This window comes from Phoxinus phoxinus, assembly GCF_949152265.1.
Source record: "Phoxinus phoxinus genome assembly, chromosome: 1".
Lineage (NCBI taxonomy): Eukaryota > Metazoa > Chordata > Actinopteri > Cypriniformes > Leuciscidae > Phoxinus > Phoxinus phoxinus.
Genome location: NC_136876.1, coordinates 43,243,862 through 43,270,475, shown reverse-complemented (window position 1 = coordinate 43,270,475; position 26,614 = coordinate 43,243,862). Strand labels below are relative to the sequence as shown.

Sequence of the window (26,614 nt, the reverse complement as noted above, 5' to 3'; positions counted from 1 at the left end):
TCATACAAGTTAACATTTTGAGCTTTTGTTAATGTTTATTATTATTATGTTTAATTTAGTCATTTTAATGTCTGCTTTATAACAGTAAGCAATCAGTTGTTTTAGGTTTAGAATGTGAGGTTTGAATTTTAACCCTTTTTTATGCTTATAAATGTACAGCATAGCCTACATAGATACATTCACAGGCATTATATTGCACATTGTTTGGAGGACAGCATTGGGCTGGCTGGATGTGGAATAACATTTTTAATTTTAAAAAAGTATAATAATTTTTAGATTTTTATCTGATTATATGAAAAAAATAATCGACAGAACTAACAATCGTAAGTTGCAGCCCTACCCCAGACATTCCCATAATGACTACCAAACCCCTCACACCATTTCTGCGGTGTGCAGAATGTACAGTATATTGTACGCATTATGCAAATGATCTGTATGCATGGAACACATGGTTGGCTTACTATATTTGCCAAACTGTGCAGTAAACAAGGGAGCTCACTGTGTGCAATACTGTATCCCACAATGCACTTGACTTGACCTTCCATTTCCCACTTGACTAATGAAATGAAAATAGTATCAGCTTTTTCTCATTGTTCTCATCATCTGATCAGACTGCCGAGAGAAAAAAATAAAACTGGTTTAAAAACACAAAAATAGAGCAGCATCAGTTGAAATTATAATAGTCTATGTTGCCAGAGCAGATTCCGCTGAGTTTATCCCAGCCAGCAAGCACACGAAATCCCTGCATGTGTAATCGTGCGTGACCTTGCAAAGTCAGTCTCCTAATTTGCACTTGTGAAATAGGAGTATTCGGCTACAATTCCTGCAACATACGCAACAAGAGAATCTGGTGGAATCTCTCAGTCCGCGTCCTGCTGTTCATAAGTCCTGCTCTGGGAAGAAGCGGCCCACAACAACTGGTGTAGGATCAGTCTACCATAGCCTTAAACCTTAGCCAATAGCAAAAACCTGTTTCTAGACATAAATAATAAAGTATGAGTTAATTGTTTATCATTTTTATCTTATTGTCTGCAGTCTACAGTGCCATGGTCTAAACATTTTTATCAATGTAATGGATAGATTCAAATGAATTAATTAGGTTATGGTAGAACTAAAAGCAAAGGTCCAAGTATGCAAGCGAAGCCATGCGTTTTTGTAAGAAAAACAAAAATCCATATTTATAACTTTATAAACTATAATCACTGGCTTCCGGTAACAACCGTACGCAAGTCGAGTTCCGGCGGATGAGTGACCCCTGACCCGACGCATCATGCATCATAAAATCATGGGGTAATTTTCATTTGTTCGGTTTCGGACGAATATTGGGGTTTTAGAATTTAGAATTTTTTTTCACCGAACCGAACCCTAGGCTTGCAATACCGTACGCGCGCTACGATGGACGACATCACGTTACGTTACGTAGTGTAACGCAAGCGAAGCCCTTTTTTGTGTCAGGAAGAAAAATAGGGATACCGGTAGCTCACAGCTAAAGTTATTGCAGAGGCCAGACAGACTCACGTAGGCGATTGGCATCTTACAACTCGCACTTTATTCCCCAATCGAACTTGTGTAACTGTCTGTCCCACGTTCTACCGTCCACAGCGTTACTTATTAAACAAAATAAGATAAAAATGAAAATAAAAATAACCCGCATACATGGGGTATCGAGGCGCATGCAATACAATACAGACTGCAGACAGTTCAACAGCGTGCAGCTCTTAAAGGAGAACTCCGGTCAATTTTAACATTGAGCTCATTTTTTTGTAAATTTGGAGTGCTGTCAATACAGAGAACAACGACAAAAATCGGTGTTGCCTACACCGTGTTATCCTCTTTTTAAAATTAGCACCCTGTTGACTTCAATGGGGAACGTTTTAAAACTGCTTTTAGCCTCTTAACATCCTTGATATGTTATTACAAGTGCCCAGTCCAAAGTAGTCGATTGTTGAGTTCACGCGCATAGGTTTAGTTACCTATGATCACGCGCGTGAACTCAACAATCGACTACTTTGGACTTCGACCGAAAACAGGAAGTAAATACAGGTATTTGCGCTGGCTGAAATAACTCATTTTTATTCATATCTTTCACATCTACTGCAGTCAGATTCACTCGTGTTCACTCTGAAGGAATCACTCAACATGGCTGGGCACTTGTAATGACACATCAAGGATGTTAAGAGGCTAAAAGCAGGTTTATAACGTGCCCCATTGAAGTCAATAGGGTGCAAATTTTAAAAAGAGGATAACACAGTGTAGGCAACACCGATTTCTCTGTAGGCTACTCTGTATTGACAGCACTCCAAATTTACAAAAAAATTTGCTCAATGTTAAAATTGACCGGAGTTCTCCTTTAAAGGGGACACACCTTATTTGGAAATGGAACTCGTGAGCAGAAAATGTGTTGTTTGGCAGTACTTTCAGTCAAAAGAAGGCAATTCAAGTCGAGCTACATGTTCAATTTGCAATTACGATTTGTCTTGTGGTGGCAACCCTAAACAATATACAACATTGTTGCTAAACAATATACAACGGTATTCGGTCGAACCCCAAACATCTGGATTCATCCCTAGAACTAACCCTTTAATTTTAAACTCAAAGTGAACCAGATTGATGCATTTAACTTTAAAATGAACAAAACTGTCATAAGGGAGGTTGGCATGGCCCTGGACACCCCTAAAGGGACAGTGGTGCACTCTCATAAAACCTAAAGAAAACACTGCACTCTTATCATGTATATTATTTTTAAACGGCGTATACACATAATAATTCATAATTATTCTATACCACTACAAAAAGCGATTAGCAATTCATGTTTTCAAAACTCAATCTCCTACTCTACAAGAATATTTAATAAGCACCACCATGACATACTAGTGTCCTGAAAGTGCCATTAATGACCTACACATTATGTACACCCTCAGTAGTTGTGTTGTGGAAAACAATGTACTGCATACAACGTAGCATAGTGTTGTTTGAAATGTTTATTCCATTGTAGACATGAGCCGGTTTATGGTAATACGGTAAAACTTATTTCAATATCTTGATAATAATACAGTAAACCGTGATAAAAGCTTCAGCAATTATCGCAACATGAAAATGTGATATGGTCACATGCATACATTAGTTGCATAATGCATTCTGAAAATTTTTCAAATAACACACCAACTCAGCATGTGCGATCAAACCTGATTTCTCATACATGACACGAGTCAATAAATGCAATATATACACTATTATCATGACCTGGCAGATAAACATGACGAACCGTACATTAAACCGAAACTTAAGACACGTAGCATTCTTTATGACACATTCCTGTAGGTTATCACAACGTCAGATTATGACTCGTGTTATCTTTACACTATAGAGGAAATAGTGATAATGAAAGATTAAAAGTCTATTTGTATCTCATTGTTCAGTGCTAATGACAACCACATGAACTGAAGTGATTGCTAAGCCTAGATGTTTTTCTCTTTCTTTTGTGAACTCTGTAACAAAGACACACCATATAATCCTCTTTAACATTTTCAAATCTCTACACATGAGAACTGGCACTATAGGAAGAGCAAATGGAAAAGTGCTCATGCAGTTCTCAATAAAAAGCATTAGCCGTGACTCACCCAGTTCCCTGGACACTGGAGACACGGCTGCGTTCTCCCCGATCTTAGATACAGCATCAAAGTACTGCTTCCCTGCCAGAGCCATGGCTGCAAAGCGAGGATAAGAACGTGTGTTATTCTACTGAGGTGGTGGAATAGAGAAAGAAATGCATTGCACTTTCTACATTTACAACATGCTGCACATTGTAGATAGTTATAAAACAATATAGCGTCATCGGATGATCACCATTCCTACTTTCTGATTCACGGAGGTGTCGTGTGTCCATTCAAAAATCCACAGACAAATGTTAAATATAGAGTACATTTTGAGTATCATATTTAGTTTCTTCAATCTGCACACGTCTCATTTGATATCACCATATAATAAAAAAGCAATTCAAAAGCAGTTGGCAGGAAAATATATTTGGATGGAGCACAATAGTATTCTGATTGACACATTGACTATGTTTACATACAATAATCAGCAAGGACTTAAAGGGATAGTTCACCAAAATTTTTTAATTAGCCCATGATTTACTCACCCTGAAGCCATTCTAGGTGTACATGACATTCTTCTTTCAGACGATCAGAGTTATATTAAATATTATATAAAAAAATGTCCTGGCTCTTCCAAGCTTTATAATGAGAGTGAATGGCTGTATGTCTTTGGAAGCCCATTATAGCACATCCATTCATTATTAAATGAGGGGTTAATAAAGGCCTTCTAAAGTGAGGAGATGCATTCGTGTAAGAAAAATATCCATATTTAAAACTTTATCGACTAAAATAACTAGTTTCCGGCAGACGGCCATACGCATCGATTCGATTTACGCCAAAAGAGTAACCCTTGAACTTGACACACAACGTAATGACGAACGCGGTTGCCCAGCCCTGTGTGTTTGAACCGCGAGAGGCTTCAATTGCCGTCATTACGTTGTGCGTCAAGTTCAAATGTTACTCTTGTGGCGTAAATCGATGCGTACGGCCAAAGACATACAGCCATTCACACCCATTATTAAGCTTGGAAGAGCCAGGACATTTTTTAATATAACTCTGATTGTATTCGTCTGAAAGAAGAATGTCATGTACACGTAGGATGGCTTCAGGGTGAGTAAATCATGGGCTATTTTTGGAAACTATGAACTATCCTATGAACTTTGAACTATCCCTTTAATCACAATAAGATGTTTACTAGACGCGAGCAAACCTTCAATTTTCATTATTCTGGTTATTCACTAAGAATTGTAGTTATTTTTCTGCCATTATTCACATATGCCCAACACAAATGATGAACTCACATACAGTAGACGTGTTACTAGTGGCCACTGATTTAATCTACTAATGTCAAATGCGAAACATTTCTACGGACTTTTGGATTTTTTTCAGTGACGAGCCATAAATATCTTCATTTCGATGTTTTCGACCATCATCATACTGCAATATTTTCGTCGTGCAACGCTGTCAACATTAAACTAGCACCCCAACAATTTTTTACCACTATGTTTACAAATCCGCATGAAAACATCATTAATGTACGTCACAAGCACATGTGCACTTTGGTGGAGTAGATGCGAACAAAGTGTTTACTTACCCGTTTATTGTGAATAAAATTGGCATAAGCCACGTTTTTACTGTGATTATAGTTACTTGCGATTATGAGCTTAATTGCATCAACTTGATCAAAGTTTTGCGTTAACATAAGGTAAAGTTTAATCGCAATATCTAAATCTCACTATAATTGCATTATGAGGGTGCATGAAAACGTAGTCAATGCCTTACCACCGGGTTTATAGCAGAAGAGGGAAAACTCAACAAAACCTCTTCAGTCAGTCTAGGCACAACAAGCCGTATAAGAGGTGTTGTGTTTAGTCTGGGATTATGGTTATTATGTCTAACCCGATTCCTCAAACAGTAATTCATTGGTTCAAGGTTTGATGAAACCTACCCTTTGCTCAGTAGACCTACTTTTTTTAGATTGACATGTAACTAAGTAAGCAATCTGAAGAAAGGCTATATGTGGGAGTGAGGGATGAAGTCCAAACTCTGTCCCTTTCCATAATTCACCTTGATGTTTTAAATGTCATGCATCAATCGTTCGGTCTGCCCTTTGTTTATATTTTAATTTGATTGCCATTCAAATCTTAATAAATTGGACTGATTTGTTTTTATCCAGGAAAAACAAAAGACGTGAATATTGGATGTGTCATATCAGAATGATTTCTGAAGGATCATGTGACACTGAAGACTGGAGTTAATGATGCCTGTTAATCACAGGAGTAAATTACATTTTAATATACATAAAATGAGTTTTTACGTACTTCTGATCCAATAAATGCCCTGGTGAGCAAAGAACTTTTGACCAGACGTGTATTTATAATACCATAATCTGTCAGTCTGCTCTATAGATATCAGCATTAAAAACGCAGTATTTATTATCAACCACTATGAGTGTAGAGACTCATAACCAAATGCTTCATAACACAATGCCTAAAATATAGACTAATGCTATATGGAAGCTACTGAATGACAAAGCTCACCTGAAACGGCTTTCTCGTAGCTCTTGCCCAGGTTTATGAGGTTACGTAACCCCGGGTTGAACTGATCCATAACATTCTGCGAAGAGGGATTTCAAACAGAGGAAATGGTTAAAAAGTTGGCATGAGCAATCCTGATGTAATCATTCGCAATCATGACATTACGTGGACCGAGACAGTTCTGTCCATGAAACAACCTCTTCAGTCCCATTGTAAAGTGTCTCTGGTTTAATGTACGATGCATGCAGGGACATCAAAGTGGAAAATGCTTCTGCTTTGGCACATAACAACATATTTAGGTATGTTAGGATGCAGTTGTAATTCTACAGGTGATGAACATGGAGATCTGGTATCTACACAACCATCAAGAGACTCGACACACTACAAACTGTTGAGTTCCAACCCGGTTCAGGTCCGATTTTCAGGTTTGTAATTAGCGGTTAAATATATTGTGTCTTCAAATCACTGTAACTCATTTTGTCCAAGAGCTCATCCATGAGCCAGAATAAGCTGTCAGTTTGGTCTTTAATACAGACAGTAGCTCTCAGGTCTGAGTTTTAATGAATGCCCACTAGATGAGACTGCAATTCTGCCAAATATTATATAGACTAATATAGACATCAATATTATTTACTATTTTCCACAAAAATAACAATATTCTTTCAGATGTTTCATACATCCTCAGAGACATAAGAAGATGGGATAGTCCACTCGTAAATGTGAAAAAAAATATGAATGGGAGAAATCATAAAGCTCAATATAAGTCCCACCTTCTGTTTAAAAAGTGTATATTAGTGACGCACCATAATGAATGAAACCAAAATTAAAGTTTTCATGAAGCCGAAAACTGAAACCAAAAGTTTCTGCAATTAAATTTGGCCAACTCAACACTGTATACTGTTCATGATTTATCAAGTTGCTCAGCAACAATATATTTCACCTGAACAAATTGTACATATTTTTGGTCATCAGAGAATCACCAAGTTGTCACTGTTTTGATTTGGTCAATGATAAGAGTCCACGTCAATCAAACTAGAAACTCTGCTGCTAACCACAGGTCGAGAGCTGTCGTTTCAACCACACAACTTTGCGATGCTGTTGGCAAATGTTTATTTGCAAATGTTTTGGGAAACAGACTTTAGACGACGGAACATGCGACCATACTTGGGGAAACGCACCCCTGTCCTCTTACATGGCAGACGCAACTGCACATATCCGATTCATATTAGATTTGTTTGCACATATAAATGAGGCCTGAAACCAAACTGAGAATATGGGAATTCTGCTTACACGTTCCTGGGTCATATCCGATCCATGCCACGTGGAAGAAAAAAAAAAAAAAAAATCGGAATTGGGTCACTTGAACCATGTAATGTAAATGCGGTCTTAGAGAGCCAATCATCAGCTTCACATAACTCTGTACACACAGAGACCTTCAATTAGAAATTGAGAGTGTGAAATATCAAGTCATGACTCGACCCACTTGATCCTTTCTGTAGAGGTTCTCACAGGTCGCACATCTCAGGGTTTGACGTGCTGTGCCTGTTCCTCCTCTGTCAGGAGCGCGAGAGTGTGTGTGGAATAAATCTTGCATTCAAATTCATACGCACCCCTCTACGTGTCAATATTGCGAACTACCTCGAGTCGATGAGACAGTCTGGCAGTGACATCATGGGAATGACAAAGTTTGGGAGAATGAAGGACAAGTTGAGAACTGCAATAAAACTACTGCTTTTCACAACAAGATCAGTTTCTGATTCATTCTGATTTGAATGAGTCACTAATGAAGACTTGGGCTTGGTTATATTTACTGAACTTTAAGCGGCATACATGTGCTTACTTAATGCTTACTAATCCTCACTTCAGCCCACTCCTCTCTCCACTCCCGGACACGTATCGAACCGCCTGAGACTCGGTATGACAGGAGGCACAGCTGATATTACACTGGAAATAAACTATATTGGAATGACGCACTTATGGACAGATCTGACGTGGGAACGGGTCTCTGGTAATAAACCTCCTACCAATGAACGCGTTCATTCAGTGCCACAGCTATACTGTAAAATCAGGGGACCACAAAATAACTAAACTCATCCTTCCCAAAATGGATTTTTTTTCCCGTTTTAAATTCGCAAAGACCTGCCCCCTTAGTTACTATTGCTATGTCTGACAAGCTACACCACTCTCACGCCACACCATGTTCTCACGCAGTGAAAAACACATCGCGGAGCAGAGAGGACACTGACAACACGCCGACAGACAGGACAGACCAGCTTACTTTTGATATGAAACAGTCTCAACTTTCAAATTTGGTAATTTTTTAAAGAAAATTTAAACAATAAATACTGTTTTGTGGCTCTTTAATGTGTCTGACAGATCGCTGTAGAGCCTCAGTTAAATCTGCTCGTGAACCGATCATCTCTTCCTTCTAGTTCATTTATAACAGGTAAACATTTTTCAAGTTCAAATCCTCCCATGTTAATCTACTAACTCTCCTGACTGCTTTTGCGGACAAAAATGGCGGATTCGGCGGATTATGATTGGTCAGATCGCCTGTCAATCAAACTCCCTGCGAAGGGTCAATTAGGCTACTTAAAAACTGCTTTAAACCCATGTTAGACCAACAGTATTCACCGATAATGTTGTCCCAACTAGTTAAACAGTTGTCTGAACAGAGAATTTCAAATTTGATAAACTGCTGAAACATTAAAGGGATAGTTCACCCAAAAATCATTTTCTCACCCTCATGTTGTTCCAAAACCGTAGGACCACAAAACGTCAAACACAAAAGACGATATTTTGAAGAATGTTGGTAGTCAAACACTTTCGGTTTATATTATATGTTTGACCATACTATGCAAATCAATGGGAATCGAAACCGTTTACCAACATTCCTCAAAATATCGTCTTCTGTGTTCCACAGAGTAAAGTTAGGGTTGTGTTCACAGTCACACTAGTTCGGTTCTCTTGGTGCCTTTGGTCTGGAAACGAAAAAGTAAATGCTACATTCAGCCCTGGTTCACTTAGTGTTCACACTGTCATTTTAACACAAAACCTAAAAATAAAAAACAAAAACGTATATTTTGCAACAGAACTTGTCGAACAACCAAAACAATGCTGTGTTCTGGGCTAAACGCGCTCGTTGTATACATGTGCGTAGCTACACATGATGGTGTTCTGACCAGATGAGAACTCATGAAGAGCTTATAAAATGAGTAAAGGAGTCAAATAGCGTCAGGAATCCCCCCCATCACACACACACAAACACAGATCTGCAGCGAGGAGACGCGGTTCTGATGCCTGTACTGAACTGAGATGGGCAACACCACGACTATGACGAGACAAAACAGGTTTGCTGGAGAACTCTGTCCTTTTTAGGGGCACATTTTGTGACATAATTTTGTGTTTTTGGTTTGTTTCCATGTATTTGGTCCGTGTTGCGTTTCATATTCCACTCGAATCGCACCAGAGTTTGTTTGGAAGCGGACCGAGACTCATCTTTTCAGCGTTTTGGGGAATAGATATTCGAATACATAGGTTGGTATTTGATATCCGTTCGAATTTGATTTTTCAAAAGTGACAGCCCTACTCTCCATCATAAAAGTGCCCACACTGCTCGGGGGGTTAATAAAGGCCTTCTGAAGCGAAGCGTGCGTGTAAGAAAAATATTCATATTACAAAGTAAAATTCTAGCTTCCGGCCAAACGGCCATACGCAGTCTACTTCCGCCTAAAGCCTTCCGCTTTTTATGGTGGAGAGATGCACTTTTATGATGGATAGATGCACTTTTATGATGGAGAGATGCACTTTTATGATGGAGAGATGCACTTTTATGATGGAGAGATGCACTTTTATGGTGGAGAGATGCGCTTTTATGATTGTTAGAGGCACTTTTATGGTGGAGAGATGCACTTTTATGATTGTTAGAGGCACTTTTATGGTGGAGAGATGCACTTTTATGATTGTTAGAGGCACTTTTATGGTGGAGAGATGCACTTTTATGATTGTTAGAGGCACTTTTATGATGGAGAGATGCACTTTTATGATGGAGAGATGCACTTTTATGATGGAGATATGCACTTTTATGATGGAGAGATGCACTTTTATGATGGAGAGATGCACTTTTATGATGGAGAGATGCACTTTTATGATGGAGAGATGCACTTTTATGATGGATAGGCTAGATGCACTTTTATGATGGAGAGATGCACTTTTATGATGGAGAGATGCACTTTTATGATGGAGAGATGCACTTTTATGATGGAGAGATGCACTTTGGAGAGATGCACTTTTATGATGGAGAGATGCACTTTTATGATGGAGAGATGCACTTTTATGATGGATGGATGCACTTTTATGATGGATGGATGCACTTTTATGATGGATGGATGCACTTTTATGATGGATAGATGCACTTTTATGGACTTCAAAACAGAAATGGCAATTCACTGCCATTATAAAGCTTGGAAGAGCCAGGACATTTTTTTATATTACTCCGATTGTATTAGTCTGAAAGAAGAATATCATAAACAACTAGGATGGCTTGAGGGTGAGTAAATCATAGACTAATTTTCATTTTTGGGTGAACTGTCCCTTTAAAGTAACCATGAAGTTAAAGTCAACAATTTTAATTGTGGAATATTGCAGTATTTATTATAAACTATTAATCCGTGCACATCATTTTTTATTTTTTATTAATGTCCCCTCGTAATCTTAAATCAGAATAACTTCCCCTGCTGCTCTTCTCTTCTCTGATGATGCGTTTAATGGCGTGAGGGCGGGGCAACCTGTCACTCACATGAGATCCACCAACAGCCAACCACAACCATCCAATCAAAAATCAACTCCTGAATAAAGTGTCCTATAAAACTATATAGAACCAAAATGATTTTTTTTATATATATTTAAGAAAGCAGTTGAGAGAACTAAAAAATCTAAATGCATCACATTGCCTTGACTTTTTAACATTTTGTCAACACTTTCTCTTTTACAGTGTGGGCTGTATATCTCTCTGTGAGTAAAGTTATTTATTATCAAGATTTGTCACTAAAATGATTGAGAACAAGCTTGGGTCATATTCCTTCAACCCCAAAAAATACGAATTATTAACCCTATATTATAAAGAAAATAAAAGCGCACATTTCAGGATTAGGGCATAACTGCAGGATAGCAGATATACTGGTTTGGGCTAGTTTTAAAGGGAAATAAAGCATATGATTCACACAAGGGCTTTAAAATACATTCCCAACAGGCAAAAAAACGTATCAGTATAGCCTAACTTGTGTGACTAAATCCCAGGATGATTTCATCTAGGATTCAGATCTGACTCATTTGGGTGTGTCAATAAATCATTTGACAACCATATGTGCTGTGGTTAAAACCCACCTGTTGCTCAAATGACAACCCGAAAATTTGAATAACCTGAAGGGAATCGTGTTTGTCTTCTTCAGCAAACGACCCAGTTTGACAAAAAGTTTCTCAACCAGCAAATTGACCACTTCGATCCAGAACGTCTACCTGTCAACCTGTTATTATCCACGACGTGTTTGAAATGTCTTCATGTGGATGTTTCACGCTTAACCAAGTCACTGTGATCTCAACAGGTGAATAATATTGGTGTTTTGTCCTGAAGTAAGCGTCATTTCTCTCACCTTGTAAGTGCTCTCGGTCAGTTTGTTCACCTCCTCCGGGTCGCGCGACATTCTTCTGCCCCTCTCGCGACGAGCGCGCGCACTCGAGTGTCGACAAAGACTCTCTTCTCAGTCGAAAATTACTCCAAAATAACTCGGACAGGACAGCACGCTTATCGCCTCCCGAAAGTCCTCATAGCAAGACGGCCGTCTGAGAGCTGCGCTATAGATTTCCTTAAGAAAGTGGCTGCAGTGTTACTCAGTAACGGACAGGTGGAGTTGAGCTGAGAGTCGAGGCTTTGCTTCAAACTTGTGTGTGTGTGTGTGTGTGTGTGTGTGTGTGCGACGTCAGGGGCGGGACGGATAAGGTGAGGTGTGGGACGTCACGCACGGTCCTCTCTGACAGGTGCACTCGGACAGAAACAAAAGATAAATGCTGACATCTGCTGCTTACTGTCGTTATTGCAGACATCTGAACATTCACACAGAGTCTGTACTCAGTTTTTTTCCCCAAGTGAATGCAATTTTTATATTTATTGAGCTTTTAACTTTTTATGCACGTGACTCTTTTTATGTTCATATGTATAATTATATTTAAATATGCATGTGTAAATTTACATAAGTATAAATTTACATAAGTATAAACACACACACACACACACACACACACACACACAAGTACACACACACACACACACACACATACGGGTTTATGTGTATTACAAGGACACTTCGGCCCAAACCAGTTTTTTGCTGTATTAGGGGGACACCCCTTTCCACTTGCTCTACAGAGTTGTGTTGCACATCAAAAATTTTTGTTTGAGCCACACAACACAGATTTCACTTCAGAATTCGTATACACTCAACACAAGTGATAATGTAACGACCTGACAAAATACACAATTATGAGGACATATTATAATTACATGCAAGCCCCCGCCTATGACACAAACCGTTATTATAAGGACAGTAGCTATAACACACACACACATGCCATTATCGTGTATTAAAGGGACACACATGTATTAATAGGACATATCTAAACATACACAAAATAAAGGCATTGAGTATTAAAATGACATCGCTGACCTGAGGACTTAGCACTTCAATATATTTGTGGACCCTTATGAGACTACTGTCAGTCAAACCTTCTGGTCACAAAGGTCTGGTCTGTTAATAATGCCCTGAATATCAAAATCCTTTAAAAGGTGGTAATCAGTTATTGACTTAGCTTCTAAACTTTGAAAGCCACCACAGCCCTGTTCATAATTTAGACACACTTGATCAGTTTAAGTCTACAAACTCATCTCTTTAACCAAGTATACACATAATTCAATGCAAAAACAATTTAATGCCGCAATAATTAGCTCAATCAGAATCAAGAGTAATTATTTTTCTGTTCATTTTTTACACTGTGTGATTGTGTGAGCTTTTTGTCTTCCAATGTCTTATCCTTGGACAACCAAGCCATATATTTTTATATGCACCCCCAGGAACACCTTTAATTGAAAACATTGTGTATTATAAGGAGAAAAAAAAGTGATCTATGAGTACAAACGGGTTAACACAAACACAAACATGAAAATGTTGTGTATAATAAGGACAAAAGTGATCTATGAGGACAAACGGGTTAACACAAACACAAACATGAAAATGTTGTGTATAATAAGGACAAAAGTGATCTATGAGGACAAACGGTGTAACACAAACACAAACGTGAAAATGTTGTGTATTATAAGGACAAAAGTGATCTATGAGGACAAACGGTGTAACACAAACACAAACGTGAAAATGTTGTGTATTATAAGGACAAAAGTGATCTATGAGGACAAACGGTTTAACACAAACACAAACATGAAAATGTTGTGTATTATAAGGACAAAAGTGATCTATGAGGACAAACGGTGTAACACAAACACAAACGTGAAAATGTTGTGTATTATAAGGACAAAAGTGATCAATGAGGACAAACGGGTTAACACAAACACAAACGTGAAAATGTTGTGTATTATAAGGACAAAAGTGATCTATGAGGACAAACGGTGTAACACAAACACAAACATGAAAATGTTGTGTATTATAAGGACAAAAGTGATCTATGAGGACAAACGGTTTAACAAAGTGAAGGCAACATTCTCAGGTCTGCTGAAACTGGTAACACAAGGCTTATCCAGGTACTGCGAGTCACTGCGACTGGTGCAATTTAATGACATTAAAATAATAATACATCAAAATAATTAAATTTGATTTCAAATGGGCAAATTTTTTTTTAAATCATAGATTGTGTGTTCCTGTAGTTACTACTGTGGCTGTAACTGTTGTCACGGCCCCTCCTCTGCCTCGTAGGGGCGGTTCCTCCTGCAGGCAGAGGAGGCTCGTTAGTGATTGGAGCCACCTGGGCTCAGGGTATTTAAACTGCTTCACTAATCACTCTTCCCTCTCTCTCTGCTCCTCCAGGTATGATCCTGTTTTGTTTGTTCCTTTGTAGTCTTACTTCGTTTCCACTCAGTCATGTTCACATACACAGATTCACACATCTCTGCACTTTACATGCACCTTACATTATGACATTCTCACACCTCATTCCTTTTTCTTTGTTTAAAGTTAATAGTTTTTGGTGTACAATAAAGAACCTTTTTTAATGGCCTATAACTGTTGTCCGTGTCCCCTCATTTTTGTCACAGGCTATGAGCCAGCCTGTGACAAGTGGGGGTTCGTCCTTATGTTAAAGTTAATTGTACTTTATTCTCACTTTAGTATTTTAGTTTACTTTAACAGTTTGCCATAGTTGGTTAAAGTTTTGTCTAGATTGTCTTTGTGAGAACATAAAACAGTACACCAAGTATGGGAACAAGAAGCAAAATTTAATGTTTGCTTTTTCAACCTAAATGCGTTAAGGTAAAGCACTACCATTTACCTTCAATAAACTTAATGAACAAAGCATATTATGTCATATACCTAAACAATTTACAGTGCTGTTCAGAATTGTTTGCCCCCTTGGTACATATGATCGAAGACGGCTGTAAAAAATAAATCGGCATTGTTAACCCTTTTGATATTATATTTAAAAAATTTGCAAAAATCTAACCTTTCATTGAAGTAAAATAATTGAAAGTGGGGGAAAATCACATTATGAAATAAATGTTTTTCACCAAAACACGTTGGGAACAATTATTTGCCCTTTTATTAAATGTTTGCAACCTCCTTTTCCCAAGATAACAGCTCTGAGTTTTCTCCTATAATGCCTGATGAGTTTGGAGAACACCTGACCAGAGATCAGAGACCATTCCTCCACACAGAATCTCTCCAGATCCTTCAGATTCCCAGATTCATGTTGGCGCTGCTTCTCTTCAGTTCAGCCCACTCATTTTCTATAGGGTTCAGGCCAGGGACTGGGATGGCCATTGCAGATCTTGGTTTTGTGCTCAGTGACCCATTTTTGTTTTGATTTTGATATTTGTTTTTGGATCACTGTCCTGTTGGAAGATCCAAACATGGCCCGTTATAAGATTTCTAGCACAGTCTGTTAGGTTTACATTTTTTATCTGTTGGTATTTGATCCAATCCATGATGACAAGACAAGATGTCCAGGACCTCTGGCAGAAAATTAGGCCCACAGCATTAAAGATACAGTATTTCATTTTACACATGGGGTACTTTTTATCTGTGTTACCAGATAAACCCATCTTAAGTGTTTGCTGCAAAAAAAAAGCTTGTTTTGTTTCATCTGACCATAGAACGTTTGAAAAGTACCGGACACGACTGGCACTTCAAACGGGACGGGTTCTATGGACAGATGAAACAAAAACAAACAATAGCTTTTTTGGCAGCAAACACTTAAGATGGGTTTGGTTCACACAGGGATAAAAAAGTACCCCATGTGTAAAATGAAATACTCTGCTGTATCTTTAATGCCGTGGGCTTAATTTTCTGCCAGATTTTCTGCCATCTTGTCTTGTCATCATGGCATCATGGATTGGATCAAATACCAACAGATAAAAAATTTAAACCTAACAGACTGTGCTAGAAATCTTATAACGGGCCGTGTTTGGATCTTCCAACAGGACAGTATCCATAAACAAATATCAAAATCAAAACAAAAATGGGTCACTGAGCACAAAACCAAGATCTGCAATGGCCATCCCAGTCCCTGGCCTGAACCCTATAGAAGATGAGTGGGCTGAACTGAAGAGAAGAAGCAGCAACATGGATCTGGGAATCTGCAGGATCTGGAGAGATTCTGTGTGGAGGAATGGTCTCTGATCTCTTGTCAGGTGTTCTCCAAACTCATCCGGCATTATAGGAGAAAACTCAGAGCTGTTATCTTGGGAAAAGGAGGATGCAAACATATTTAATAAAAGGGGGCAAATAATTGTTCCCAACGTGTTTTGGAGAAAAACATTTATTTCATAATGTGATTTCCCCCGCCCCCCACTTTCAATTATTTTACTTCAATGAAAGGTTAGATTTTAGTAAATTTTCTAAATATAATATCAAAAGGATTAATAATGCAGATTTATTTTTTACAGCCATCTTTGATCATTTTTACCAAGGGGGCAAACAATTCTGAACAGCACTGTATAACCTTGCTCATACATGTTAAACCAAAACAATAAAACCAAAAATTAACACGCCATCAAAACTAAATATTTTGTGCCTGTCTCTTTCTCTTCTCTGTCAAACCCCTATTCCTGACAAAGTCTCTGATGTTTTGTAAAGTGCGATTAGCCAAAGCAGGATGCTCAGCATTCTTGCACTGCTGGCAATCAATTTTAGTGGCGAGTTTGCATTGTGCAATGCTGTTCTTAAAGTGTCGCATTACTGCTGCGATTTCAGATGGAGACCATTGAATTTTGTGTTTCCTTCTGGCATTCTTTTCAGCAGGATTTTCAGGAACGCCTACAAAAGAGAAAAACAGATTCCTAGGATAAACACAATGATGACTAGATCTCATCTTCCTATTCTTCCAACCAGTCTAATAATTATTTTTAGTCTAGCCCATGAAATTAAATCTTTATTTCAAACAATTAAAATAAAAAATAAAATAGCAACACGTATGAAATATCCATCAATAAAAAACAAAAACAACAGAAAATGTAGCATAATAATCACCCAGTTCGAAAAGGGATAGGTAGAAGCCCTAGGCTTATCAAGACCAACCCCCAGTAACTACCCAAACCAAATCACAATCGAACAAGATAAATCAAACATAACGTTTTAGATAATACAGAAAAGCTATCAGAGATTTTTTTTCTCTACACTGCCTCTTAAAGATGTTCGACCTTGGACCGAAGAGCACCCAAATTAAATTGAAAAAGGATTGAGCACGCCATTCATCTTGAATCTAAACAGAAAAACTACTAAATTAAATGCTTTATCTTAATATAAAGATAAAGAAGCATAACAAACCATTATCAAGCAACATTAACAAGTTATGCATTATCATTCACCACTTCTGTACTTATCAAAAATAAAACGTTTGTATCTTTTTAAAAAAAAAATTGTAACATGCTGTACAAATTGTACAAACTGCTTAAAAACAGAAACACATGTACATCTAATTTAAATAAATCAAGCAAATGCAAAAAGCGATCCAGACCAAAATCTAGATTATATATGCCACTGATTTTCAGCTTCGACCAACATTTATATATCCTTAAAAAGGATTAGTAGTTAACTTCCGTCTTGTCTTACCTGTAGATGGGCCTTCTAGGGCAGGGTCATCATCTATGAAAGGAATAATAAAATACTGTAACATACAGTAGGCACTGCTTGGTCTAAATGAACTGAATCAAGCCTTGCTAAACATGCTAGTTAAATGAGATAAATGCCCATACCATCTGAGGTGCCTGGAAGATCCTCGACAGGTCGCCTAACTCGCTTTAGGGCTGTGGTATGAATAATATAGTTTACTATTAAGGTTTTGGTGTCACATGTTTATTTATATACAAGCATAAACTAGAGAAAACACAATGATGACTAGATCACATCTCCATATTCTTTTAACCAGTCTAATAATTATCTTTGGTCTAGCCTTGTTTGAATGATTGCTAGTCTCAACTAAAGTGTTGAGTGGCTGTTTGCTTGTTTTTATTAGGGAAGCAGGTATGTAGGTAGATTTTACAATTTTTGTAAAGGAATTTCAATTTGATCTTCACGAATGTCTAATAAAGTGTTCATTGTGCATTTTTGTTTGTGTTTTTTTACCAGCTTGTTCATGCTCTTCCCTACTGCTGCACTTCTTCTTCTTTTTACTTTTCTGGTAAACTGCTTAAAAACAAAACAGAAACACATGTACATCTAATTTAAATCAATCAAGCAAATGCAAAAAGCGATCCAGACCAAAATCTAGATTATATATGCCACTGATTTTCAGCTTCGACCAACATTTATATATCCTTAAAAAGGATTAGTAGTTAAAAACTTCCGTCTTGTCTTACCTGTAGATGGGCCTTCTAGGGCAGGGTCATCATCTATGAAAGGAATAATAAAATACTGTAACATACAGTAGGCACTGCTTGGTCTAAATTAACTGAATCAAGCCTTGCTAAACATGCTAGTTAAATGAGATAAATGCCCATACCATCTGAGGTGCCTGGAAGATCCTCGACAGGTCGCCTAACTCGCTTTAGGGCTGTGGAATGAATAATATAGTTTACTATTAAGGTTTTGGTGTCACATGTTTATTTATATACAAGCATAAACTAGAGAAAACACCATGATGACTAGATCACATATCCATATTCTTTTAACCAATCTAATAATTATCTTTGGTCCATCAGCAGTCAGTTCTCAGCTCCACACACAGGAACTCAGTCCAAACATATCTACAGCCAGAAACCTCCTCTCTTCCTTCTCGACACTCACAGAGGCAGAAGTATCTAAACTTCTCCACTCCAGTCATCCTACCACCTGCCCTCTAGATTCCATCCCCTCTCACCTTCTCCAAACAATCTCTCCTACACTTTTACCAGCACTCACACACATCAACACATCTCTCAGCATGGGCATTTTCCCCACCACATTCAAGCAGGCTCAGGTAACCCCACTGCTTAAAAAAAAAACACATTAAACAATTCCCTTATAAATCGCTACAGACCAGTCTCTCTCCTTCCATTCATAGTGAAAACACTTGAACGAGTTGTTTTCAACCAAGTATCATCTTACCTCTCACAGAATAATCAGCTGGACCCCAAACAATCTGGTTTCAAGAAAGGCCATTCAACCGAGTCGGCATTACTGTCGGTTACCGAATCACTACGGATTGCTAAAGCTAATTCCAAATCATCAGTTATCCTTCTACTGGATCTGTCAACTGCATTTGACACTGTGAATCATCAGATCCTCCTGTCCACCCTCTCATCTCTGGGCATCACAGGAACTCTACTTCACTGGTTTGAGTCCTATCTCACAGGTAGGTCCTTCAGGGTTGCCTGGAGAGGGGAGGTATCCAAAGAGCATCAACTGACCACAGAGGTTCCTCAGGGTTCAGTTCTTGGACCCCTTCTCTTGGCCATTTACACTACATCACTGGGACCCATCATACAGGCACATGGTTTATCCTACCATTGCTATGCTGATGATACACCGATCTACCTCTCATTTCAACCAGATGATCCCATAGTAGCCACACAAATCTCAAACTGCCTGGTAGACATCTCAGCATGGCTTAAAGAACATCACCTACAGCTCAACCTGGCAAAGACTGAGCTTCTCGTCTTACCTGCCAATCTGACTCTACAGCACGACTTCACCAAACAACATGGTTCTTCATCAATTACCCCTTCGAGGTCAGTCAGAAATCTAGGAATAACCTTTAATGAGCATCTGACCTTCACAGACCACATCACAAAGACAGCTCGATCATGCAGGTTTGCACTGCACAACATCAGGAAGATCAGGCCCTTCCTAACTGAGCATGCAACAACTTCTCGCCCAGGCCTTGGTAATCTCTAGGCTTGATTACTGCAATGCTCTTCTGGCCGGTCTTCCATCATGTGCAACTAAACCTCTACAGATGATCCAGAATGCTGCAGCCCGTCTTGTCTTCAACGAGCCCAAAAGGTCCCACGTCACTCCTCTGTTCATCTCTCTGCACTGGCTACCACTCGCATCAAGTTCAAGGCATTGACGCTTGCTTACAGATCGACCACAGGCTCAGCTCCCTCCTACTTTCACTCGCTCCTACGAGTCTACATCCCTACCAGAAGCCTGCGTTCGGTCAATGAGCGACGGCTCGTGGTACCATCACAGAGAGCCACAAAATCACTCTCCAGAACATTCCCATTCACTGATCCTTGCTGGTGGAATAATCTCCCCAACTTCATTCGGAATGCAGAATCCCTGACAGGATTCAAAAAGCTGCTAAAAACTCCTCCTAAACCCCTCCTTCCGAGTAATGTTGGAAACTTGTGTTTTGAGCACTTCTTGCGTTATTTGCCTTTCATGATGAATCGTTTACTGTATTCCTCACTTGTAAGTCGCTTTGGATAAAAGCGTCTGCCAAATTAATAAATGTAAATAAATGTAGCCTTGTTTGAATGATTGCTAGTCTTGACTAAAGTGTTGAGTGGCTGTTTGCTTGTTTTTATTAGGGAAGCAGGTATGTAGGTAGATTTTACCATTTTTGTAAAGGAATTTCAATTTGATCTTCACGAATGTCTAATAAAGTGTTCATTGTGCATTTTTGTTTGTGTTTTTTTACCAGCTTGTTCATGCTCTTCCCTACTGCTGCACTTCTTCTTCTTTTTACTTTTCTGGTAAACTGCTTAAAAACAAAACAGAAACACATGTACATCTAATTTAAATCAATCAAGCAAATGCAAAAAGCGATCCAGACCAAAATCTAGATTATATATGCCACTGATTTTTAGCTTCGACCAACATTTATATATCCTTAAAAAGGATTAGTAGTTAAAAACTTCCATCTTGTCTTACCTGTAGATGGGCCTTCTAGGGCAGGGTCATCATCTATGAAAGGAATAATAAAATACTGTAACATACAGTAGGCACTGCTTGGTCTAAATGAACTGAATCAAACCTTGCTAAACATGCTAGTTAAATGAGATAAATGCCCATACCATCTGAGGTGCCTGGAAGATCCTCGACAGGTCGCCTAACTCGCTTTAGGGCTGTGGTATGAATAATATAGTTTACTATTAAGGTTTTGGTGTCACATGTTTATTTATATACAAGCATAATCTAGAGAAAACACCATGATGACTAGATCACATATCCATATTCTTTTAACCAGTCTAATAATTATCTTTAGTCTAGCCTTGTTTGAATGATTGCTAGTCTTGACTAAAGTGTTGAGTGGCTGTTTGCTTGTTTTTATTAGGGAAGCAGGTATGTAGAAAGATTCTAATTTTTTTGTAAAGGAATTTCAATTTGATCTTCACGAATGTCTAATAAAGTGTTCATTGTGCATTTTTGTTTGTGTTTTTTTACCAGCTTGTTCATGCTCTTCCCTACTGCTGCACTTCTTCTTCTTTTTACTTTTCTGGTAAACTGCTTAAAAAAAAAACAGAAACACATGTACATCTAATTTAAATAAATCAAGCAAATGCAAAAAGCGATCCAGACCAAAATCTAGATTATATATGCCACTGATTTTCAGCTTCGACCAACATTTATATATCCTTAAAAAGGATTAGTAGTTAAAAACTTCCGTCTTGTCTTACCTGTAGATGGGCCTTCTAGGGCAGGGTCATCATCTATGAAAGGAATAATAAAATACTGTAACATACAGTAGGCACTGCTTGGTCTAAATTAACTGAATCAAGCCTTGCTAAACATGCTAGTTAAATGAGATAAATGCCCATACCATCTGAGGTGCCTGGAAGATCCTCGACAGGTCGCCTAACTCGCTTTAGGGCTGTGGTATGAATAATATAGTTTACTATTAAGGTTTTGGTGTCACATGTTTATTTATATACAAGCATAAACTAGAGAAAACACAATGATGACTAGATCACATCTCCATATTCTTTTAACCAGTCTAATAATTATCTTTGGTCTAGCCTTGTTTGAATGATTGCTAGTCTCAACTAAAGTGTTGAGTGGCTGTTTTGGCCTGCTTGTTTTTATTAGGGAAGCAGGTATGTAGAAAGATTTTAACATTCTTGTAAGATTAATGTTTAATTGCTTTCCCACCTTGGGATGCATATACACCGATCAGGTATAACATTATGACCCCCTTCTAATATTATGTTGGTCCCACTTTTGCAGCCCCATACACAATAAACTGTGATACACTGTGTATTCTGACACCTTTCTATCAGAACCAGCATGAACTTGGAATGGACCACACAGGTCAGCATTCGCTCCCCACATGCATCAATGAGCCTTGGCTGTCTATGTTGCTGATTCACAACTGTTCCTTCCTTGGACCTATTTTGAAAGATACTAACCACTGCACACTGGGAACATCCACAAGAGCTGCAGTTTTAAAGATGTTCTCACCCAGTCGTCTAGCCATCACAATTTGGCCCTGTCAAACTCGCTCTTTACACTTACTAATTTTTCACAATTCTAACACATTAACTTTCTGGACAAAATGTTCACTTCCTGACGAATATATCCCACACACTAATAGGTGCCATGGAGAAGAGATAATCAGTTGTGACGGATCGTCTGCCTCTCCCGCGTAATTAGCGCCGCCCCGTCCCTTAATTCGCCAATTAGTAAACTTGACTTTAATGATTTGCCATTTGTATGTTTATATACTTTTACCAATTTCACTTTGTGTTAGTTGATCTGTCTCCTCAGCATCACTGTCATCACTTGGATTAGAATCGGTTAAGTCTAGGTTTTCTAACAAAAAACAAACAATTTGAGTGTTAAGTATAGAAAATGTCAGGAGCAAATAAAATTATCACATAATGACCATTCTGAAAACTATTACTTTGGTAAAGATATATTGTCTGTATGTACCTTAGCCTATACACTTGATAACCTTTACAATAAAATATACTATAAACCATACACTAAACAAAAATCAAATTTTAACTTTAATAGACTTACCTTCAATGTCAATTTCTTCTAGTGTTTTGCCTTGGAGACTTATAAGAGAACCTTTCTCCATGGCAAGTAGAAGTTTAGAAATTTTGGCCAGCTGGGTTGTAGCCTCTGGAAGCCTGTAATATTCTCTGTGGACACGTATGTCATGGCCCAAGAAGTCTGCTACTTGATCCAACTCATGGTTTTTTAGGTTCAGGACCTGAGACATAGTTGCAACATGTTTTCGCAACTGTGTTGACCGGAGGAGCTCAGGGTTCTGAGCACCACACTCATCTGCGTAAATCCTGAGACAGTCTTGTCCTCTATACGAAGTCAAACAGCTGGGTCTTGCAAAAAGAAATGTATTGTCTTGTGGAACTCCACACTCTTGTCTTTTGCTTGTGAGAAGTGTTAAAGCATCGACCATGTCTGGCGATAGCAATACTGCCACTTTACGCCCCTTTTTACCCCTAATTTCAACTCGATTAAAGTGTGCACAAAGTTTCTGCTCAAACGCTGTAAGGCCAACAGCAACATCTTTGTGAAGAGGAGCTGTGTCCCTCTCTAAGAAACTTTTTAAGTGCATCCTTGCAACTTCTCCTCCACGCCTTCGATTGAACAGAATAATTTTGGCAAGAGTCGATCTGCACAGTTCTCCATAGACCTTTGTTGATGCAGTCTTCTTCAAGTTGTCAGAAGCTAAATCAGCGACTGTCTCAAGATGTTGATGAAGACGCTGAACATCTTCAGTAAACGGGAGGGTGGATGGTTTATTAAAATTTCCTTCATGTAAAGTGGTTAAAGCTCCATGAGACACAAGTTCCGACCACTTAGAATTATACAACTTTTTGAAATTCTGGGTTGACTTAATCCTTGCATCATCTTCAGCCATTAACGCTCTACAGTGTATGATGTCACATAACTTGTTCAAAGAGTGACCCAGCTTAAGCGCAAGGCTTGGAGTGTGGTAAGTGTGTTTTGCTGCATCATACCCAGATACTCTTTTGACAGCCTGTATAACAATCCCAAAATGTTCAGGCTTAACAGCATCCTCAATCGTATGCAATGAAAATTGCGTTCTCAGGATCAACAAAAGTCTTCCAACCTCTCTTAGCTTCTGTCGGATGTAATCATATTTAGACGGATCTTGGCCATGTTTATTTAAAAATGATTGTGCCAGTTGTAGGATAGTGAAATCACTCCGCACAGCAGCAGAGATGTCATCATCTTTCATTGGTGTTAGGAGTTTCCAAACACTCTGTGAAGTTTTCTGACACAGAACTGAATCAGACATTGTCGCTAAAGCCAGTACCTTATTTCTTCCTGGTTGTTCCTGATCCACTGACTTAGAAGGACAGTTCCGTACATGTCTCCACAGATCTCTGCGTAGGAACATTGCATGGCAATACATGCAATTCACATAATCATTTGGATTGTAATTGTTCTTCGGTTTACGTTTGAGTTTTAATTGCCCAGATCCACTAGCTAAAACACTTGCATTATGTTCATAATTTCCTTTATTTCGTAGTTTGTCCAGCAGTTTCTTACGTTCCTTGGAATGCTTCGGCAAGGCCAGAGCCCTAGCAACATCCACATTTGTGTTTTCATGAATTTTTAAGTGTCTTGTGAATTTCGATTGGGGCTTTCCACAAATATAACAGTAATTCTTATGTACTGAAGTGGATATTGCAGAGGACGGTACTGATGGACCTTCCCCACATTCTGTGGTATCCTCAGCCTCTATATTTTCAATCCCTACTTTGAATACCTGCTCGCCTTTCCTGCATGACTTTTTCAGCTGTGCTGTGCAGACTGCATCTTCAGGTAGTGAATCTTTAACTAAGACGCTTTCTTGGCAGTCTACTTTGGAGAGTGGTTTAGGACACTCCAGTTCTGAAGACACCATGTCCGATTCCGAATCATCTGAAAAACTACTGGGAACATAGTTCTTATCTGAGTCCTCACTAAATAGTTCTTCTTCAGAATTCTATAATAGAAACAAATATTTATTCATTAAAAATATAGATATTTACAAACTTTAAAAATATATATATATATATTATTAGTGAACTATTCTTTTAAAGATTATTTGATAAAATTCACTTACTGATTTAAATGAGTCAGGGTAAGGCGTCACATTCTTGTTGTAGCAAGATTTATGCCAGAAACATGAGCAAACTAGATAGAATAATAAATCTAAATTAGATGGAATCTACCAAAAGGGTTGGGAAATTAATAAATTAATAGATAGTGGTAACACATTACCGTACACATTACAGTATCTTTTACTAGTCAAAACATAGTACTTACTCTTACACATTACACCAATCCACTTAAATGCAGAATAGGGCCCACTACAGCTGGCACATTTATCCAAGCTTGACACAGCTGAATAAATTATGTCATGTTTGCAAATCTGTTGGGGAAAAAAAAACATCTTAAAATAAATTCTATTAAAATATTAAATTTAAATTAATCTGATTAACCCATCTCAAATAAAGTAAACTTAAAATAGATGTTAGAAGATTAACAAAAAGGTTTGGGGCTTAAATCAATTAAATATCATAACCAATGTAGGTTTTATCAGTAAAAAAATAATAATATTAGTAAATATTAATGGCCCAGTCTAGCTGTACTAAGATCTTCACCCAACCCCCACAACATGACATCAACAGTAATATGAGGACATTAAACACAACACATATCTCAATCTGACTGTAGTAACCTAAACCTGGATCTTCACCCAAGCCCCACAACATGACATCAACAGTAATATGAGGACATTAAACACAACACATATCTCAATCTGACTGTAGTAACCTAAACCTGGATCTTCACCCAAGCTCCACAACATGACATCGACAGTAATATGAGGACATTAAACACAATTTGTGGTCCAATAAGGGAAACGCCTGTTTTACACTGCACGTGTAAGCAGTGTATTGATGATGTGGGAGCATAAAGGGTTTATTCACCATAGGAGAGAGTGATTGACCTGTGATGCAATCATTTTTCCTTTTTATCGTATTTGTGAATGTCCAATGAAATGTATAGCTTGAAGCCCTTCTCCTTTACTGTTGTTGATGTATGACTTATGTGTGGATGACTAAACACACTTTATTAACTGTAATACCAAGTGCATCTTGAATCGACTGAGTGAGAAGCGCCATTGTTCCCTATTAACGCAACATGCGCTGGATGGAACAAAGCTGGCTGAGATTTTAGCGGAAATATGTCATCGCCACGTACGCATATACCCCAATCAGCATGAGTAGCGCAATAAAAATAGACTTGGCTCTGAAATGATGCCTGCACTGCTGCTTACACGTGCTATGTGATTGCTCATAGGTGCCAAAAAAAGATGTGTTGCTTACACGTGCGGTGTGAAATGGGCGTAACTCTCTGAAGGACAGTGGCTCTCCAGGAGCAGGATTCATTTACCCTGATTAATACCATTATAGGTTACACACACACTTCACACTTACCATCTGTGAAGTTTTACTCCCATCTCCACAGACGAGTGAGGCAGGTTCTTCAGTCTCTGAAGTTACCTGCGTAGATTACCAACAAAATATTAACAAATTAAATTCTCAACATGATTGATAAACCATTTAAACAAAAATATGAGGACATTAAACACAACACATATCTCAATCTGACTGTAGTAACCTAAACCTGGATCTTCACCCAACCCCCACAACATGACATCGACAGTAATATGAGGACATTAAACACAACACATATCTCAATCTGACTGTAGTAACCTAAACCTGGATCTTCACCCAACCCCCACAACATGACATCAACAGTAAATATGAGGACATTAAACACAACACATATCTCAATCTGA

General features: G+C 38.3%; 2 protein-coding genes across 2 annotated transcripts in view; both read right to left on the bottom strand.

The window, feature by feature from the left end:
- baiap2l1b (BAR/IMD domain containing adaptor protein 2 like 1b) overlaps window positions 1–12,167 on the bottom strand; it is an 84,059-nt gene extending 71,892 nt beyond the window's left edge. Inside the window, exons 1-3 of the mRNA XM_079621641.1 lie at window positions 11,785–12,167; window positions 6,137–6,212; window positions 3,621–3,707 (exon numbers count right to left, since the gene is read on the bottom strand). Coding sequence (XP_079477767.1) covers window positions 3,621–3,707; window positions 6,137–6,212; window positions 11,785–11,835 — 214 coding nt within the window. The 5' untranslated portion in view covers window positions 11,836–12,167. The remainder of the gene's footprint in view (window positions 1–3,620; window positions 3,708–6,136; window positions 6,213–11,784) is intronic.
- Window positions 12,168–16,289: 4,122 nt separating this feature from the next.
- Window positions 16,290–24,936, bottom strand: LOC307009639 (uncharacterized protein). Its single transcript, XM_079633505.1, has 15 exons — window positions 24,872–24,936; window positions 22,789–24,751; window positions 22,498–22,578; window positions 21,590–21,640; window positions 21,447–21,479; window positions 21,214–21,276; window positions 20,844–20,894; window positions 20,701–20,733; window positions 20,468–20,530; window positions 18,347–18,397; window positions 18,204–18,236; window positions 17,971–18,033; window positions 17,601–17,651; window positions 17,458–17,490; window positions 16,290–16,662 (listed from the first exon to the last, which is right to left on the bottom strand). The coding sequence occupies exons 2-15, from the start codon at window positions 24,668–24,670 to the stop codon at window positions 16,406–16,408; spliced, it is 2,745 nt and encodes a 914-aa protein (XP_079489631.1). The 5' UTR covers window positions 24,671–24,751; window positions 24,872–24,936; the 3' UTR covers window positions 16,290–16,405.
- Between the last annotated feature and the right edge of the window lie 1,678 nt (window positions 24,937–26,614).